Source organism: Centroberyx gerrardi, chromosome 8 (assembly GCF_048128805.1).
Source record: "Centroberyx gerrardi isolate f3 chromosome 8, fCenGer3.hap1.cur.20231027, whole genome shotgun sequence".
Taxonomy (NCBI): Eukaryota; Metazoa; Chordata; class Actinopteri; order Beryciformes; family Berycidae; genus Centroberyx; species Centroberyx gerrardi.
Window position 1 is genome coordinate 12,390,268 of NC_136004.1, and position 14,941 is coordinate 12,405,208.

The 14,941-nt window shown below is 46.1% G+C and overlaps 1 protein-coding gene across 1 annotated transcript in view; it reads right to left on the reverse strand.

Annotated features, from left to right (window-relative positions):
- Positions 1–163: 163 nt before the first annotated feature.
- LOC139930903 (tetratricopeptide repeat protein 28-like) overlaps positions 164–14,941 on the reverse strand; it is a 162,202-nt gene continuing 147,424 nt past the window's right edge. Inside the window, exons 13-25 of the mRNA XM_071924235.2 lie at positions 13,819–13,978; positions 11,563–11,703; positions 7,919–8,063; positions 7,570–7,749; positions 6,896–7,443; positions 6,174–6,421; positions 5,900–6,024; positions 5,560–5,791; positions 5,196–5,272; positions 4,408–4,431; positions 3,394–3,523; positions 3,083–3,190; positions 164–2,445 (exon numbers count right to left, since the gene is read on the reverse strand). Of these exons, the coding sequence (XP_071780336.1) occupies positions 833–2,445; positions 3,083–3,190; positions 3,394–3,523; positions 4,408–4,431; positions 5,196–5,272; positions 5,560–5,791; positions 5,900–6,024; positions 6,174–6,421; positions 6,896–7,443; positions 7,570–7,749; positions 7,919–8,063; positions 11,563–11,703; positions 13,819–13,978 (3,731 nt within the window). The 3' untranslated portion in view covers positions 164–832. The remainder of the gene's footprint in view (positions 2,446–3,082; positions 3,191–3,393; positions 3,524–4,407; positions 4,432–5,195; positions 5,273–5,559; positions 5,792–5,899; positions 6,025–6,173; positions 6,422–6,895; positions 7,444–7,569; positions 7,750–7,918; positions 8,064–11,562; positions 11,704–13,818; positions 13,979–14,941) is intronic.

Genomic DNA, 14,941 nt, shown 5'->3' on the forward strand with positions numbered 1-14,941 from the left:
TGAGTCCATCTAGTCTGGTGTATTGTAATCTATTTGTCACACAAATTCATTGATATGCGACAAAATACTACGAAGCCAAGAATACAAGAAAGCAAACATGATTTTTTATTGAAACAGTTTACTGATAAATGACAGATGGTTGTCATGAAATTTTCATGTTTAATCTCAAAAATCATGGGCTAAAAAGTCATACATGGTACTTAACATTGAATAGCAAGAGAATCCATGCTACGGAGCAGACACTCAATTCACAAAGAAATCAGGCAAAATGCCCTTTTGATTTCAATAAAAAATATTAAATCTTTTTTTTCACTCTATCCATCTTTACATGGTACAGGTTTGTTCACTTTTTAATAATATAAAAACGCTTAATACTGATTGTGAAACACTGGAATTAATTTACAAAACATAATAATAATTATAATATTAATAACAATAACAAACAATAATAACAATAACCATTAGATTTAAAAACAAAAAAATAGAATGGAGGAAATCAGTCATAGCTGTTGCATCTTGGCCCACACAAACAGCAAAGTTTTTGGAGAAAATACCAATTGGCATTTACACATACCTGACACACAGTTACACACAAACACAGTATCAGGTCGTTGAGTATTTCTCATTGCCATTTACAGTGTTATGGGCACAAAGACAAGACACTCTCTAAAGCATTCATGTGCCTCTGGGGGATCACACTCATTGACCAATCAAATCCTTTTCACTGTCAATCAAGTTTAGTGGACCAATAGTGGCCCTCAAAAAGTGCCCTACTCCTCCAGCACACAGGATAGTAAATGATAGGTAAAAGTATAGGACCATTTAAAGTGTCTCAGCATTTAGAGGAAGGGAAAAATCTGCCGGGTGACAGGAACTTGTATCCATTGCCAGCAGGTAGTCGGATAGAACGAGCACCAGGGCTGCTGCTTGTGGAAATAGTGGGTGAGGGGGCCACTTTTCTGGGGTTGGAGCAGTGGTGTCCATTGGAGGAGTTCTTGCTAACCCTATCCAGTGACTGCAGTCCCAGCTCCCGCAGCTCCAGGCTGTCTTGGGCATCACTAGGGGAGCAGTGGCGTGGGGAGAGGTTAAGAAGGCTCAGCACATCCCTACTGGCAGAAGCCAGAGGTCCAGAACCGCTGTGGATGGCCTTGACGGGACCCAGATGTTGCTGCTGCTGGGCTGCAGCATTAGCCCAAAAGGTCTTCAGATTGTGGATAGCTTGGACCTTCTCATCGATGACCCCCCTTCTTAGCCGGTCCAGGTCTGGGGCATCAGCCGACGTGGAGCAGGCAGAGCCAGTGGAGGAGTAGGACAGAGCAGGGGACGGGGCACTACCGGCCGGGGACTGGTGGCCGGAACTGGGAGACACGTTACTGGGAGAGCGAGAGATGTGGCCGCTGTATGGGGAGCTTGGGTACTTCAACTTGAACTGTGCGTGGCTGTCCAGAGTGGGGGAAGGATGGCTGCCCTCCTTTTGGGAGGACTCGGACACTGCAGGGCTATTGTAGCCAGAGCTTATCTTCTGCAGGGAGGAGGAACGGGAGGGAGGTTTGGGTCTCGGGGAGGACTGAGCTCGGCCACTAGCACTGCTGCTGGGACGGCTGAACGCGCTGGTCTCTGAGGAGCGGAAGGCGCTGCTCCGAGCTGAGGTGCCTCCAGCTGTCCCTCCTTCTGCCCCGGCCCGCTGAAGGCTGCCCACTGCCCGCAGATGGCTCTGGGTCTCCTCCAGAATCTTCTGGGCCAGCTCCTGGGGGTCCAGGGGGACAGTCTTCTCTTCCTGGGACTTGACAGTGCTGTCCGTCTCAGTACTGGACTGGTCAGATTCACCTGTATCTGAGCTGCTCACCTTGCCCACCTTCTGGAAGGGTGAGTTGGGGCTGGGCACCAGGCAAGTTTTGACAGGGGAGGTAGGAGTGCTGACACTACCCCTTGATGATACCGATACAGCGTAGCCCCTCCCTGCTCCCGTGCTCGACCCGCCGACAACCCCCCTGCCTCCGCGGTGGTGGCGCTGGCTATGGCCTGGTGGCAGAGGCAGAGAATCACAGTGGCTTCCCAGCGGCTCACTGCTGATAATGGAAAAGCCCTCGTATTCCTCCTCCTCCCCTCGGGTCCCTCCTGTTGCAGCAGCTGCCCCTTGAGGAGAGGAGCGACTGCGGGGAACGTGAGGGTGCTTGTGGGCAGAGTAGTGTGCCGTGACCCCACAGCGTTGCCGATGGCCGAGGAAATCACAGTCTGACTTGGAAGCGAAGCTCATGGAGGAGGCTACAGAGCTGAGGCTGTAGACAGAGATGGCATCTGACGCCAGATTGTCCAGGCAAGGAGGAGAGAAGGGAAGGGTGGAATATCCCATGGGCAGGGGGTTGGACACAGACTGGGCTGATGCCAGAGACTCAAGGGAAGATGAGCTGTCCAGGCTCAGGCGCTTGGGCAGTTCTGTGGAGTCTGAAGAAAGAGAAAAAGATGGTAGGGAAGATGTGGTACATGTAAAACCACAACAGGAAAGCTAAATGAGTTATGTACAACTTCTGGATAGTTCCAATCTACAGTCAAGTGCCTGATAATATTAGGAGGATTGGGGATGATAAAATGAGTATGAGTATGGGCTTGTTTTTCATTTTTTATTTTCTTGAAAAACAAAAACTAAAACTTTTTTAAAAATATTTATTTATTTATTTAGCCTTTATTATTGTTGTACTTTACCGTGTTTCTGCCAATAAGTAATACCTAGGACGATCTTAATATGTTTCCGATATCTATTCCCATGGACTATGTACTACAGTTATACATTTACTACTTAATTAACCCAGCCTAATTATGTAAATGTTTTCATTAACGTACTATAGATGTTTTATAGATAATAGGCCAAACAATGTTATACTATTGATAGCTTGACACTTACATACACAAAACTTCAAAACACAACACATCTAAATTTATTTATTTATTTATTTTTTATTTTTATTTTGAAGAAGCCTGAGAGGGGGAATGGGGAAGGGGAACGATAGCAGCCAAAGTCATGTATGAATGAATCGATAAAAAATTGGTCCTAAAAAAAACCCCCAAAAAAAACTATACTTACCAAACAGCGCCAGCAGCGATTGGAGAGCAAAGTGCAAGGTGCGGCGGTTGGCTAGCTTGCCTGTCTTCAGCACCACCTCCTCTTGGCCTACCTCACACAAGTCAAACCCTGCACACACACAAAAGGACAATAGCTGTAACTTTTAACTTTAATTGAACAAAGGTAATCTGTGTGTGTGTGTGTATGTGTGTAGAGGTACACGGGTGGGTAATGGGTAGAGAGTTGGAGGGGGACTGCATGAGTTTATCCTTGCAAGTTATACTGCTTTGGTAAATGAGCTGTTATCAGTCAGGAATCATCAGTTTATTCACCTAGAGCAGCCAGAAATTCGTGGCATCCTGGCAGTCTCCATAGCTGCACACTAATGGACACCTGAATGGGCAGGAGGGAGAAGTCCTGTTCTTTCTCTCCTGTCTGGAGTTGGACTAGCACCTGGTGGAGCTGGAGAGGAGAGAGGAGGGAGAAGACAAAGAGGAAAAGGAGGAAAAAGAGGGAGAGAGGTTAGGAATGAGTAAAATAAGATAAACACATTAATTTTATTGGTGATGATATGATTAATGGTTTAAATGCATTTGGTTAGTCAAACCATTTTTAGTCAACAAAAACTAAAATAATCCAAGTGCAAAATTATTGCTCTCATTAATTATTTCTTCCAATGTACTAAAGAAAAGAAAATGATGTGGCACTAGAAGTTAATTTCCCTTAGTAGCTATGAATCTGACTCTTGACCCCTTTGTGAAGTTGATTCCTATTCCAGTGAGTATTCAGGGCAACAGAGCCTATACTAAAAGGGCTTCAGATCCTGCTCTGCGGGGGTTTACATGTGCCCTGGGGCCACACTTGCCTGTTTGTTTGGGGATTATTTGACTTGGAACAGAGACACCTTTGTCAAACTGACGCAACTGTTCAGAAAGTGGAAACATGCCTTTGTCACCTCCCTTTCCCCTTCATGATTATGATTGGTTTATTTTTAAATCACAGTTTTATCCTCCTACCACCCTGAAACATTCCTCTGACATGGAGTGAACCAGGGTTGTAAATCCTTGAACACTCGTAATCTCAAAGATCTCCAACGGCAGGAACTAGCAATGGAAAACTTATACACAAACACTTGAAAAGCAACTATTTGTACAGCTACGTTGTATGCATGAAAGATGTTGGAAACAGACATCAAAGCAGATCGTGAACATTCATGCAGCTCATATTTCTGCATATGCAGGAAGGTGGTGTCGCAGAACTTTTAGCAGGAGAAAAGAGAGAAATGGAGTGCGGTGGATTAGGGTAGAACGGGATGAAGAAGTGCAGGTAGGTCAAGGCACACTTACCATTCCCACCATATTTTTAACAGCCTTCACACCGGGCGTTAGGGCAGGGGAGAGAGAATAGGCTTTTAATTGCATGCACACAGGCCATTCACAAAGGGTAGAAGGGTTCAGGTCAGCAAGAAGGAAAACAGCAATAAGTAATAGTTATGTATAATACATTACCCTTATGTTAGACAACAGTGTCTGATGGGATTACCATACAAATAGTAGATCTCTATGCAGTGAAGTGTTGTGTGTGTGCATCTCCTGTATCAGGTTGAGCATGTTTCATGTTCTGTACGTTGAACCCCACTATTTACTGTATGACGCAACAAAAAGCCCTAATCGCCTACTAATTGGATAATCTTACAATTTAAGCATGTGGTAACCACATGTTACACATGCACATGGATGAACCTCAGTAGCATAAGATTACTTCTCTGGGGTCACGAGCTAGGGAGCAGGAGCACAGGACTCAGATTGTGGTTGAGACTTTGTACTTTAAGGACTGCTGGTTCGGCTTCAATGCAGCATCTCAATGCAAATTAAGCTGCAGCTTTAGCTGCCAGTGCGTTACTGTGCATAACGGGTCCTAACGTAACAAGGTTATCTTATGACATAATGCCGCAGCTCTTTTCTAGCTTGAACCTCATGGCGCAAAGGGCTGTCAAAGAAAGTGGGTAGGACTGCCTTCATAACTCTAAACACTAAATGTCATGTTGTTTGACTTTTGAGGCAAAGACTTAAGTGTATCTAGTGCATTAGATTTAATAATCCAGCGGTATGTGAGCAGGGCTTCAGGGGCCTACCCGGTTGATGAGTTGCTCTCCTGCCTCTGAAGCTGTGATGAGTTTGCACAAAGCCTGGAGAGCTGGGGGCGGCAGACCTGAGGGATGGGATCAAAAGAAGCACTTCATTATTCATACACAAGGCACGTTCATTATACCCCAAACTAAGTAGCATCAAGACTGAGCAGGTGATTTCACATGAGGTGATATGAAATCTGGCTAGAAATATGAAGGAGCAGAGCTGGCTATACTGTGAAAAATAATATTGAATCACAGCAAATAAAAAACACATCTGACATAATCTAGAACACTGAATCAATGAAAGGAAAGAGGCAGATTCTGCATCTGATCTAACTGTGGTACAGAGCTTGTCTCCACTGCATACCCAGTAGTGACTGCAGGGTGGTGCTGCACTGCTGGAGCCTGTCTCCTGGGTCAGCGGTGGGAAAGAAGACAGCAGCAGGGATACCGGTGCCTGCGGAGTCGAGACGGAAGCCAACAGCTGTCAGCAGGGCCTGCCAGCCAGGGACGCCCCCCACCTTGTTCTCCACACTCTGCTGGGACGTGTACATGGAGTTACGCTGACCGTTCTGGATCCTCTGAAGAGACTTCTCCACCTGCAAGGAGCAACAAAGGGTGAGGGATGTATAGCATCAGCATTTTTGTGTGTGTCTTTGTGTGTGACGTTATGTGTAAGTGCTTGTGTGTGTGTGTGCATGTCTCACCAGGTGGAGTAAAACTCTCAGGGCATCGCGCGCTCGATCTGGATACTGCAGAATTTCAGCCAAAGCCTGGCCAATCAGGGATGAGGGGCTGTTGAGCTTCACATCATTGCCAATCAGCATGTAACCTGGAAAGACAAAACCACAAAGGGAAATAAACTCAATCACTATTAAAATCTCCAAGGCCATGTCTTTATCCTCTCATGCAGGCATACTAACCGTTTTGATTAGTAATAGATGCAGGATTAATACATGAGTGAATGAGAGTGTCTCGAACCTGCCCAGTTGGAGGGGTGTGAGTACTGCTTGCTGCTCTGAACAGTCTTCATGGCGTCTGCCAGTGCAGCGCTGGCCTTGGTCCCGTTGAGCAGGGCAGTGTAGAAGGCATGGACAAAAACCTTGGAGGCTGCGACAGGGACGGGCCACAAGGACACCAGAACACACTGAGCCCCAGCGGCCAGGAAGGCCCTGGTCAGCCCCACTACACCGTCAGCTGTCACCTTGCTGCTGGACTCCTGGTACGACCTGCGCCCACACAGAAGCACACATGCATGACTGGATTAGCAGGCTATTTCACTGTATAAATGCTACAAAACATTTCATTTTGTTTCAAGTAAGCACAATGATTTGTTTTTGTTATCTGTCCCTAAGGTCAGAAGTAAATTAGGCAAAAGTATCTTCATGTGCTCTGTTACCTCTTCATGGAACTCACTGCAAAATGATTTAAAGCTGAAAGAGCAGTGCCCAGTTTTTGAAAAGATCAGAATCTCATTTATCGGTTTTGAAAAACCCAATTTAATCCAATCCGATTACTGAAATCCTATCAGGTAAGTTTTGAAAAACTGGACCCTGGGCTGCTTTCTTGGCTAGGTCTCTTCTTGATTTAAAGGGGACTAGTTATATAAATGTAAAATAAGACAAAATAAAATAATAAATTAGGACTTAAATTTGACATCGAGATTAGGAGTTAACTTTGTTCCCTTGGCCCGGCCCACTTACCCCAGCACCACCAGTTTGACGGGCAGCCTTAGGTCCAATATATCTGCAGCGGTGAGCAGGAACTCTTGTAGGGGCGGACTGTCACAGATACTCTCCACATCGCTGCTGTCATCCTGCATGTGGAGCGACTCTGGGATAGTGTAGCTGCTTCCAAATGAGCCCTTCCTGCCCCGGCCACTGCTGCCTCTCCTCCCACCCCCCGCGCCTCTCCCCACTGTTCCCACTCCTACACTGGCACCCGCCCCACCGGGCACACCCTCTGGATTGGGTGTGAGCACCAGAGCAGCCAGTTTCCAAGAAATGTGGGTGGCAAAGTGGGCGCACTCAGCCTGGGTGAGGGCGCTCATCACCCTCTCCTTGGTGGCAGAGGAGCCGGCCAGGGGTTGACAGCCCAGCAGCTCAGCCACCATCAGGGCCTCCTCTTCAGCCGAGGGCATGGGCCCCCACAGCCAGCGGTCCATCACAGGTGACGGCAGTCGAGGGTTCCCCACCACCGCTGCCATGGAGACGCCGCCACATGGAGCTGGCCCGGCGCGGCGAGAGTGAGCCTAAGGGCACAAAAGAAGTAGAATCTATAAGCATAACCTATTTGGTCCAGTAGAAATGGTATTATTAATGGTATTGTGGTATTACAACACAGATATTTTTTCAGTCATTTGAATAAGAAGCTCAACCTTAGTGCTGGTTCCAAGGCCATGGATGGAGGGCACGGCGATGAGGCTGAAACGCTCATACAGGTATTCATTGGAGGAGCTGCCTTTTAGCAAGGCGAAGGGGATGAGGTACAGTTCTCCTTCCAGGACCATCACCAGCTGCCTGTGTCTGCCGACAGGCCCGCTGGAGTGCATCAGGCCCTGAACAGACAAAAGGCTTGGTATGAAGATACACAAATACACAAGAATATTCATTATAAGTGGTGATTTCTATTTCTTTAAAGTCGCATTCTCTCTCATGCTCTTTACTGTATCTCTCTCACACATATACATGCACAAGCAGGCATTGACCCAAAGAGGTAGTGCTCACCCCCTCCATAGGTGCGATGAGCAAATCATAAAGCGCCCGGAGTGGAGGCTTGCTGAGGTTGCTGGAACGCCGAGGCAGGGAAGAGCTACCGTCTTTGGCAGGGGACATGGTGTTACTGAACAGGCTGGTCATACTCTGGCAACTCCTGCACAAGCACAACACAAAAACAATGCTCTGGTGTCACACAGTACACTAGATCATACTTTTCTGCTGCAGATCTGGTATTTGCAGTTGTAAACCTTGGAAGTACAGAGCTTTAGACAGTTTGCCACCCAAGCATCACACACTTACAGTGAGCTCCAAAAGTATTTGGACAATGACACACTCTTTTTACTCTTCTTCCAAAGTAAAAAAAGACACACCCACTACCCTTCGGTTGTACTAGGACAGGTGAAGATTGTATTCAAGATATCATATATTTAGGTCTACTTCAAGCCATTGTTTCTGCCCTCCTAATTCTCCCTGAGCGGGAGAAAACAGATAATTGCCTGTTGTCACAGAGTTTGTCCACTGGGGCAAGCATTCCTTTCAGTCAAAAAAACCTAAGCCAAAACTTGTGAACTCATCATCAAGTTCAGTAATATTTCATTAGTGGAGAGGTGACAGAAGCTGTAGCATAGTACAAATACCCTGGAGTCAATATTAGTTAATTAATATTTAATTTCAAATGTTTCACAAATAAAACTATTCTGTTACTGACTGTGCTGAGACCATTCTATTGGACTTATTTTTAATACTGGGACTAGGAACACTTTTGTTAATGCTTTTGTTATGCTGCAAAACAAATGGCCTAAATTACATTTACATTTTAATGTAAAGACATTTCTTGTGGCAGTTCAGTTCTGGACTGCATTCTGCTCTAAATTACTCTGATACCGTAATGAAAAAAGTGAAATAACTGCATGTTAACAAGGATCTTGTGAATCAAACCGTCCTCAACACCAAACCACCATGCTGCTTGTAATGGGCTTGGCAGAAGTGCTGGTAATGTGGTTGACGAGGGCCATATCTAGCTTGCTGCATAGTGTTACATCAGATATGGCTCTTGGCAAGTTGCAGACTCAGCCACAGTAATTCCTGTGGTAGTGATACAACACTGCAGCAGAAGGGAGTGATTCAACACACTCAATCATAGAGGCTCATCTTTCGTTTTCTGACTCACCATCAGCTACACAGAGGAAGAGGCAGGGACTGACAAAGGCAGGTCATAATGGATCTGCCTTGTAATGAGCAACTAATGATCTCTTTTTAAACAGGCTCCCTATGTAATTTTAGTGGAGAAATCACAAAGAGGCACTATCCCACTGTGTTAAGAAAATATGATGTCAAAATATAAAACTCCACAAGATGGCGATATTGTACTGTGACAATCTGGAGCTTAGTGTAGCGTTGAATGCTATCATTTTGACAGAATCACCACATGAGAGGGAGTGTGGGGCTCTTCTCTACTCACCAGCTACTGTCCAGACTCCTGACTACTCTACATGATAAAATCAGAGAATCTCTCAGTTGGCGGAAAAGGAGATTGCGATACTCTTCAATACATTGCAAATGACTGAGAGTGTTTTGCAGAACTTTAAGTTTCTGAACCAAACAGAAATAAGACAACAGCCTTGTTCTGGTGCTCCGCATTAGTAGATATGTTGTATATTTGTGGCATCTCTGCTGCGTGACAGGAGTGACAGCTCCCTGCTCAGGCAGAGACACGCAACATACTGAAAACTGTGCTAATGGTGGCCGCAGGGTGAGAAGCCTTTGGTGCTGTAGGCACACAGGCCCAAGCTTTATAGGCACACTTGTCACTGCTCTCCATCTGCTCCACCAGCCAGAGTTTCTTCCGGGCCTCAGCCAACAGACATCTATCCCGCCCTCCTGGTAGCCCCGGGCCACTGGCTTCCCTCCAGCCTCCCAACACTCTCTGTCTCTCTCTCCCAGGCCTTGGCATGGGCCGCCATGGGAAAGCAAACAATCGTTTGTTAGCCTGACAGGAGGAATGAGAGAGGAGGGAAGGGATAAGTGAAGAAAAGGTGAGTGTCAAGTGTAGAGGGAAACGGAGAAAAAAAAAGACAAAGAGCAGTAAGGTTGAAGGTGAAGAGTATGTTCACTGGCTGGCTAGTTTGGGCTTATGTTGAATAACATACTTGAAAGTTAAAGACTGTGAATAGAGAGGTGGGACAAAGGCAGACAAGTTAGCCTCTAATCCACTACTGCTCTCCAACTTTCCATACTGACCCGATTTCTCTAGCTGTGACGTAAATAGCTACTTAACAAGCTGGTGGCCACACAGCTGTTTTGAGGTGTGAGTCCTACTGTCACTGTTTACTGCATGTTTACTGACATCTTCATTGAGGTCCTCAAACAATCCGATTATACGATCACGGTGCGTACAAAAGTATTCAATTAGAAAGTAAGGGGATTAGACATGAGGTGACTTTGAAGGTGTCATTATTACCTTCCAGTAGTACTCCCTGCAGCTCCCCGATGTGGATAAGATCTCAGTGTTAAAAATAGGGCAAGCAACAATAAGAGATAGCACACCAGGAACCACAGATAATATCTTTTAATGTGGAGTATATTTTTCTCATACCTATTTTTGGTTTAAGTGTCATTGTTGAATTAGTCTTTGTAACAATTTTCTCCTTTAATAGAATAACTCAATTCTCTTAATTATGGGTAATTGTGGGAATATTGCAGTCTTCCTACCCCTAATAGCCTACATATCACATAGCAAAGGGGCTGCTGAAATGTGATTGAGGAGAAAAATGATAAGGGAGAGTGAAATAAAAGCGAGCCCTTGAAAAGCACATTCTTTATCTTAATATCAAACCCCAAGATGTATGACTTGAAATGACAATGAGCTATTCTCCATTTTCCCTTGCTTTAGCATTGTGATAGACGATAGGCTCCTAAGCATGAGGAGCTTTATAATTCAGAGTTTTTTGAGGCCCAAAAGAATGAGCGGATTATTACCGGCAGCCCATTAAAGAGGCTTAATGAGCACCGAGACTCAATTAAAGCTGGAATTACCCTCTCATCAAAGAGCAGCTCAACTGTGGACGAGGACAGGGAAATATGACCCAGACACACGGGCAACACGCATATGCACACACACACACGCACACATAGTATACATTACCAATCAGCACAATGTAAATACATACTTAGCATAGTATCATTAAATGGTACCTGCCGATGGCACTGGCAGAATCTACACAGTCATAAATCTGCACTGCAAACACAGACAGTCGTATTGGCAAACATCTAAACATCACTCCCCATCCCAGTGTCTATGTCTGACATGCAGACATACACACACGCTCACACACACACACACACACACACACACGCACACAAGAGCCATCAGAGTAGGCGGTTGATAAGGGCTTTAACAGCTTGGCTCTACTCAGTCTATTTAATAAGGAGGATTCACATGCTGCCTCTGCGCTGGCTAAACAATGGAGAAAAGACCCTTTTCACAGATGAGCTACAATGCCCGCGAATCTCCTTACCCCAGCAGATATTTTAATCTTTATTGTGGAAAAGTGGGGCAAAGTAGTGCTTGTTGATAAAGGCTGCCTCTCAGTGAGGCTTCATCTGCAGATGAGAGGGCAGGGACACACAGGTGCTTCGCAACAGTCTCCTACCTGTTGAAGAGGTTGTTTCTGGACACCATGCGCAGGAAACCTGTGGGATCAGTGACTGAGTTGAGCTTGTTGTTGAGCTCCTCAAATTGTTGGTCCAACAAATCTCCTGCCTCGCTCTCCGTCTCACTGCTGGAACATCCTCTGAAAGTGTGTGTGAGAGAGAGAGAGAGAAAGAGAAACATAGAAAGATAGAAAGGGTGGCAGGAGAATAGAGCTTCAATAAAATAGACAATGCACAGGCTTACATTGTTCCTATGCAGATAAGTCAACTGCACACACTCTCTTACCCATACTACACTCTGTTCAACCCACACACACTTGGCCTAATTTCCCAGGCTTGGTCCAAGATCCTGATGGTAAGCAGAGTTAAATCCTTTCATTATAATGCTGGTGATGCTGATCCAGTCAGTGGGGAGTCTACTCTCTCCCCCCCCCCCCGCCCCACCAGCCCTATCACTACCTCACCACCACTTAATCTACACTGCTCTAACTCTCCCTTCATCCCTGCCCCCCTCCTCTGATACACCCATATCGCATAACTCTTGTGTCAGCATCCTGTAGCAGTGCACAGTATAGTAGCAGAGCATGAACTTGGCACCATGGGAACTCTCATCTCACCCCCATCCCCCCTCTTTTTTTTTTTTTTTAACAAATCCTTGCAGTGTCTGTCTCCTCTGAGATTCATCCTCCTGGGGTCCCTCTGTCCGAAGAGCCAAAACCCTTGTGGGTTGGAGACACATTGTAAGCAGAATACAATGTGGTGTAACGAGATGGCGGCACAGAGATTCCATTTGTGAATACACAAGTCCTACGATCACAAAGGCTGCATCATTCCCCTCTCAAAATCCTCCTTTCTTTCACCCACATATGCTCTCCCCATTCTTCTCCCTCCCATTCACTCCATTTTCTTTATCCACTCATTTCTGAGTGCTCCCTCCCCTGTCTCTCCACTGGGGAGAATGAATGGGCCGGTAAGTGGTGCCATATTGTGCCCATCCAGGCGCGGTGGTGTGTGTGCCGCTTCCCATTGGAGCAGTAAATGAGCTGGTAATGGGGCAGGAGGGGCAGGCTGCTGGGGTGGTGGAGGCTGGCACTGGGCGGACCAGCTGGGCACCATGGATCAAACACCAACTAGAGAAACGGGGCTAACTTCAAACTCAGCGTAGGCCAGTGGATGTCAATGGGAGATTTCCACTGTCAATATCTCTCTCCCCTTTTTGCATCTCCTCCTGCAGACTCCCTCTGGCTGTATTCCCTGTTGTCTGTTAAGTCTCTATCCACCACCCTCCGCTTCTTTGACTTTTACCCCATCGATTTCACCACGGTATCGCAACCTTTTTCCTTTCCTTTCTTACGCTCTCAGTAAACCCCTTTCTCTCTTCCATTGCTTGTCAGGCTCACTGTTTGTTAGCCGGGTTCAACAGTCTGGGCATCCAAAGGGCCATTATTCCGTCTCATTTGTTCCCAGTGGGAAGAGAGCGAAGCAGTTTAGGCAGGTAGCTAGTGGAGGCCTGTCATCACAGAGGGCAGTGGGGCAGAATAATACCCTTCCACACACACACTTTCTGCATGACAAAATAACCATTTTTAAGCTAAAGCTGAGGGTGAAAATGTAAAGCGTTGGTTAAAGTGGCAATCAGTGTTTTTTTTTTTTTTTTGGCTACATCTTTGGTGCTAAGCAGTCATTTTGCTGTGGTGTTTCTACACTGCACTTCCAAAGATCACTTGTCAATCAGTGTGTCCAGTACTGTGACGTCTTTCTCCTTGGATTTTCTGTTGATGAAGTCTGAGTTTCTGTAGGTGGCGCTCTTTTCTTTGTCTGTTCAGCCATGGTGTCGCTGCGGGTATAGATTTAATGACTACTGTGTAATATCAATATATTTATTTATATAAAAATGTTGCAGATTATTATTTTAAAATCACAGGGAAACAGCATGTTGATGGTATGCTGTTTCCGTAATTTGACATTTGACAATTTGACATCAACCGTATTTCCGGTTGTTCAAAAATCTGTGATGGTATTACTGGTTGGAATTTTCCTGTACACCTATTGGTACGCCATGAAGTAACCGCTAAAAATATGGCATGTTCCAGTAAGTAAAAGTAAAGGAGATTTTGATAGAAAAATATGTGAAATGAATTCTGGATTTTTTTTTGGCATTTATTGTGAAATAGGTGTTATGTTATGATACGGATAATACGCTAACGTGGTGAAAAGGACGTTCCTCAGTGTTTCGTTGTGATCAAGTGTCTCACCTGCTGTAATAGGACTCTACTCCCAGAGCCTCGCGGGCACTGCCAATGTACTGCTCCAACGAGGAGCCGCTGACCACGCCGCCGCCTCCTCCCTCCTGGAACTCTGACCCTCCGTCCGACACGCCCTCGCCCAGGTACACCTCATGGAACTTCAGGATGCCTGTGGAGGGAGAGGGGAAAAAGACAAAAAAAAAGACTAGTTGCTTTCAGGTTTGTACGATATGAAAGTACAAAATAAACAGAAACCATTTACCCCACTTCTTTTCTAATAAATCCGCATTACCCGCTTACAACAGGAGAGCATATGGGACGATTTCACATTGAAAACTGCGAGTTAGGCCACGTGTAGTAACGCATCTGTGGAGCAAAATGAATAAAACAAATAATGTTCAATAAAAGATAAGAGTAGGCTGCCTGTGCCATCTGCTGCCCGCCATGGGAGCTCAGATGAGATTTGAAGAGGGAAATCAGAGGGGGCGGGGAGGGAGGGGTGACAGCACTGGGAGATGGAGTGCAGGATGTGTGCGTGAGTGTGTATGTGTGCTGTGATGTGTTGTGCAAGATGAGGAGCGGGATATGTGTGTGTGTGTGTGTGTGTGTGTGTGTGTGTTAGTGCTTTGGATGTGCGGATGTGCATGCACGTGTGCCAGGTTTTGTACGAAATGAGTTGGTATGTTTAATGTGATGCAGGTGTGCGTCTGTGTGCATTCAGATCTATAAGATGGCACACGAGTTTTACACTAGTGAAGTAATTAGGGTCCTAGTCCCTGTACTGATTAGGGGCTCTTTAGAACAGGCCCTGCTCGTGTGCCAGCTGGATGCCGGGGAATGCCAGGAAGCGACAGACAGGCGATTAGTGAGCAAGTGGCTCCCTCTTAGCCTGGGGCAATATTCAGCGCTTTGAAGATCTCCGTTAGTCCCTGCAGTATTCCTCCCATCCATATGACTAGTGCTGGGGGGTCAAGTTCATCTGGTTGCCTTGGAGCCAGATTTGATCAAATGATCAGGCCTGGCGGGCATGGGACATGGGTCACGGCTCTCATTTCCGCTCTTTACAGCAGGGAGCAGAAGAGAGCCAAAGAACAACGAACACCATGCCAGCCGCAGTCGTCACTCTGACACG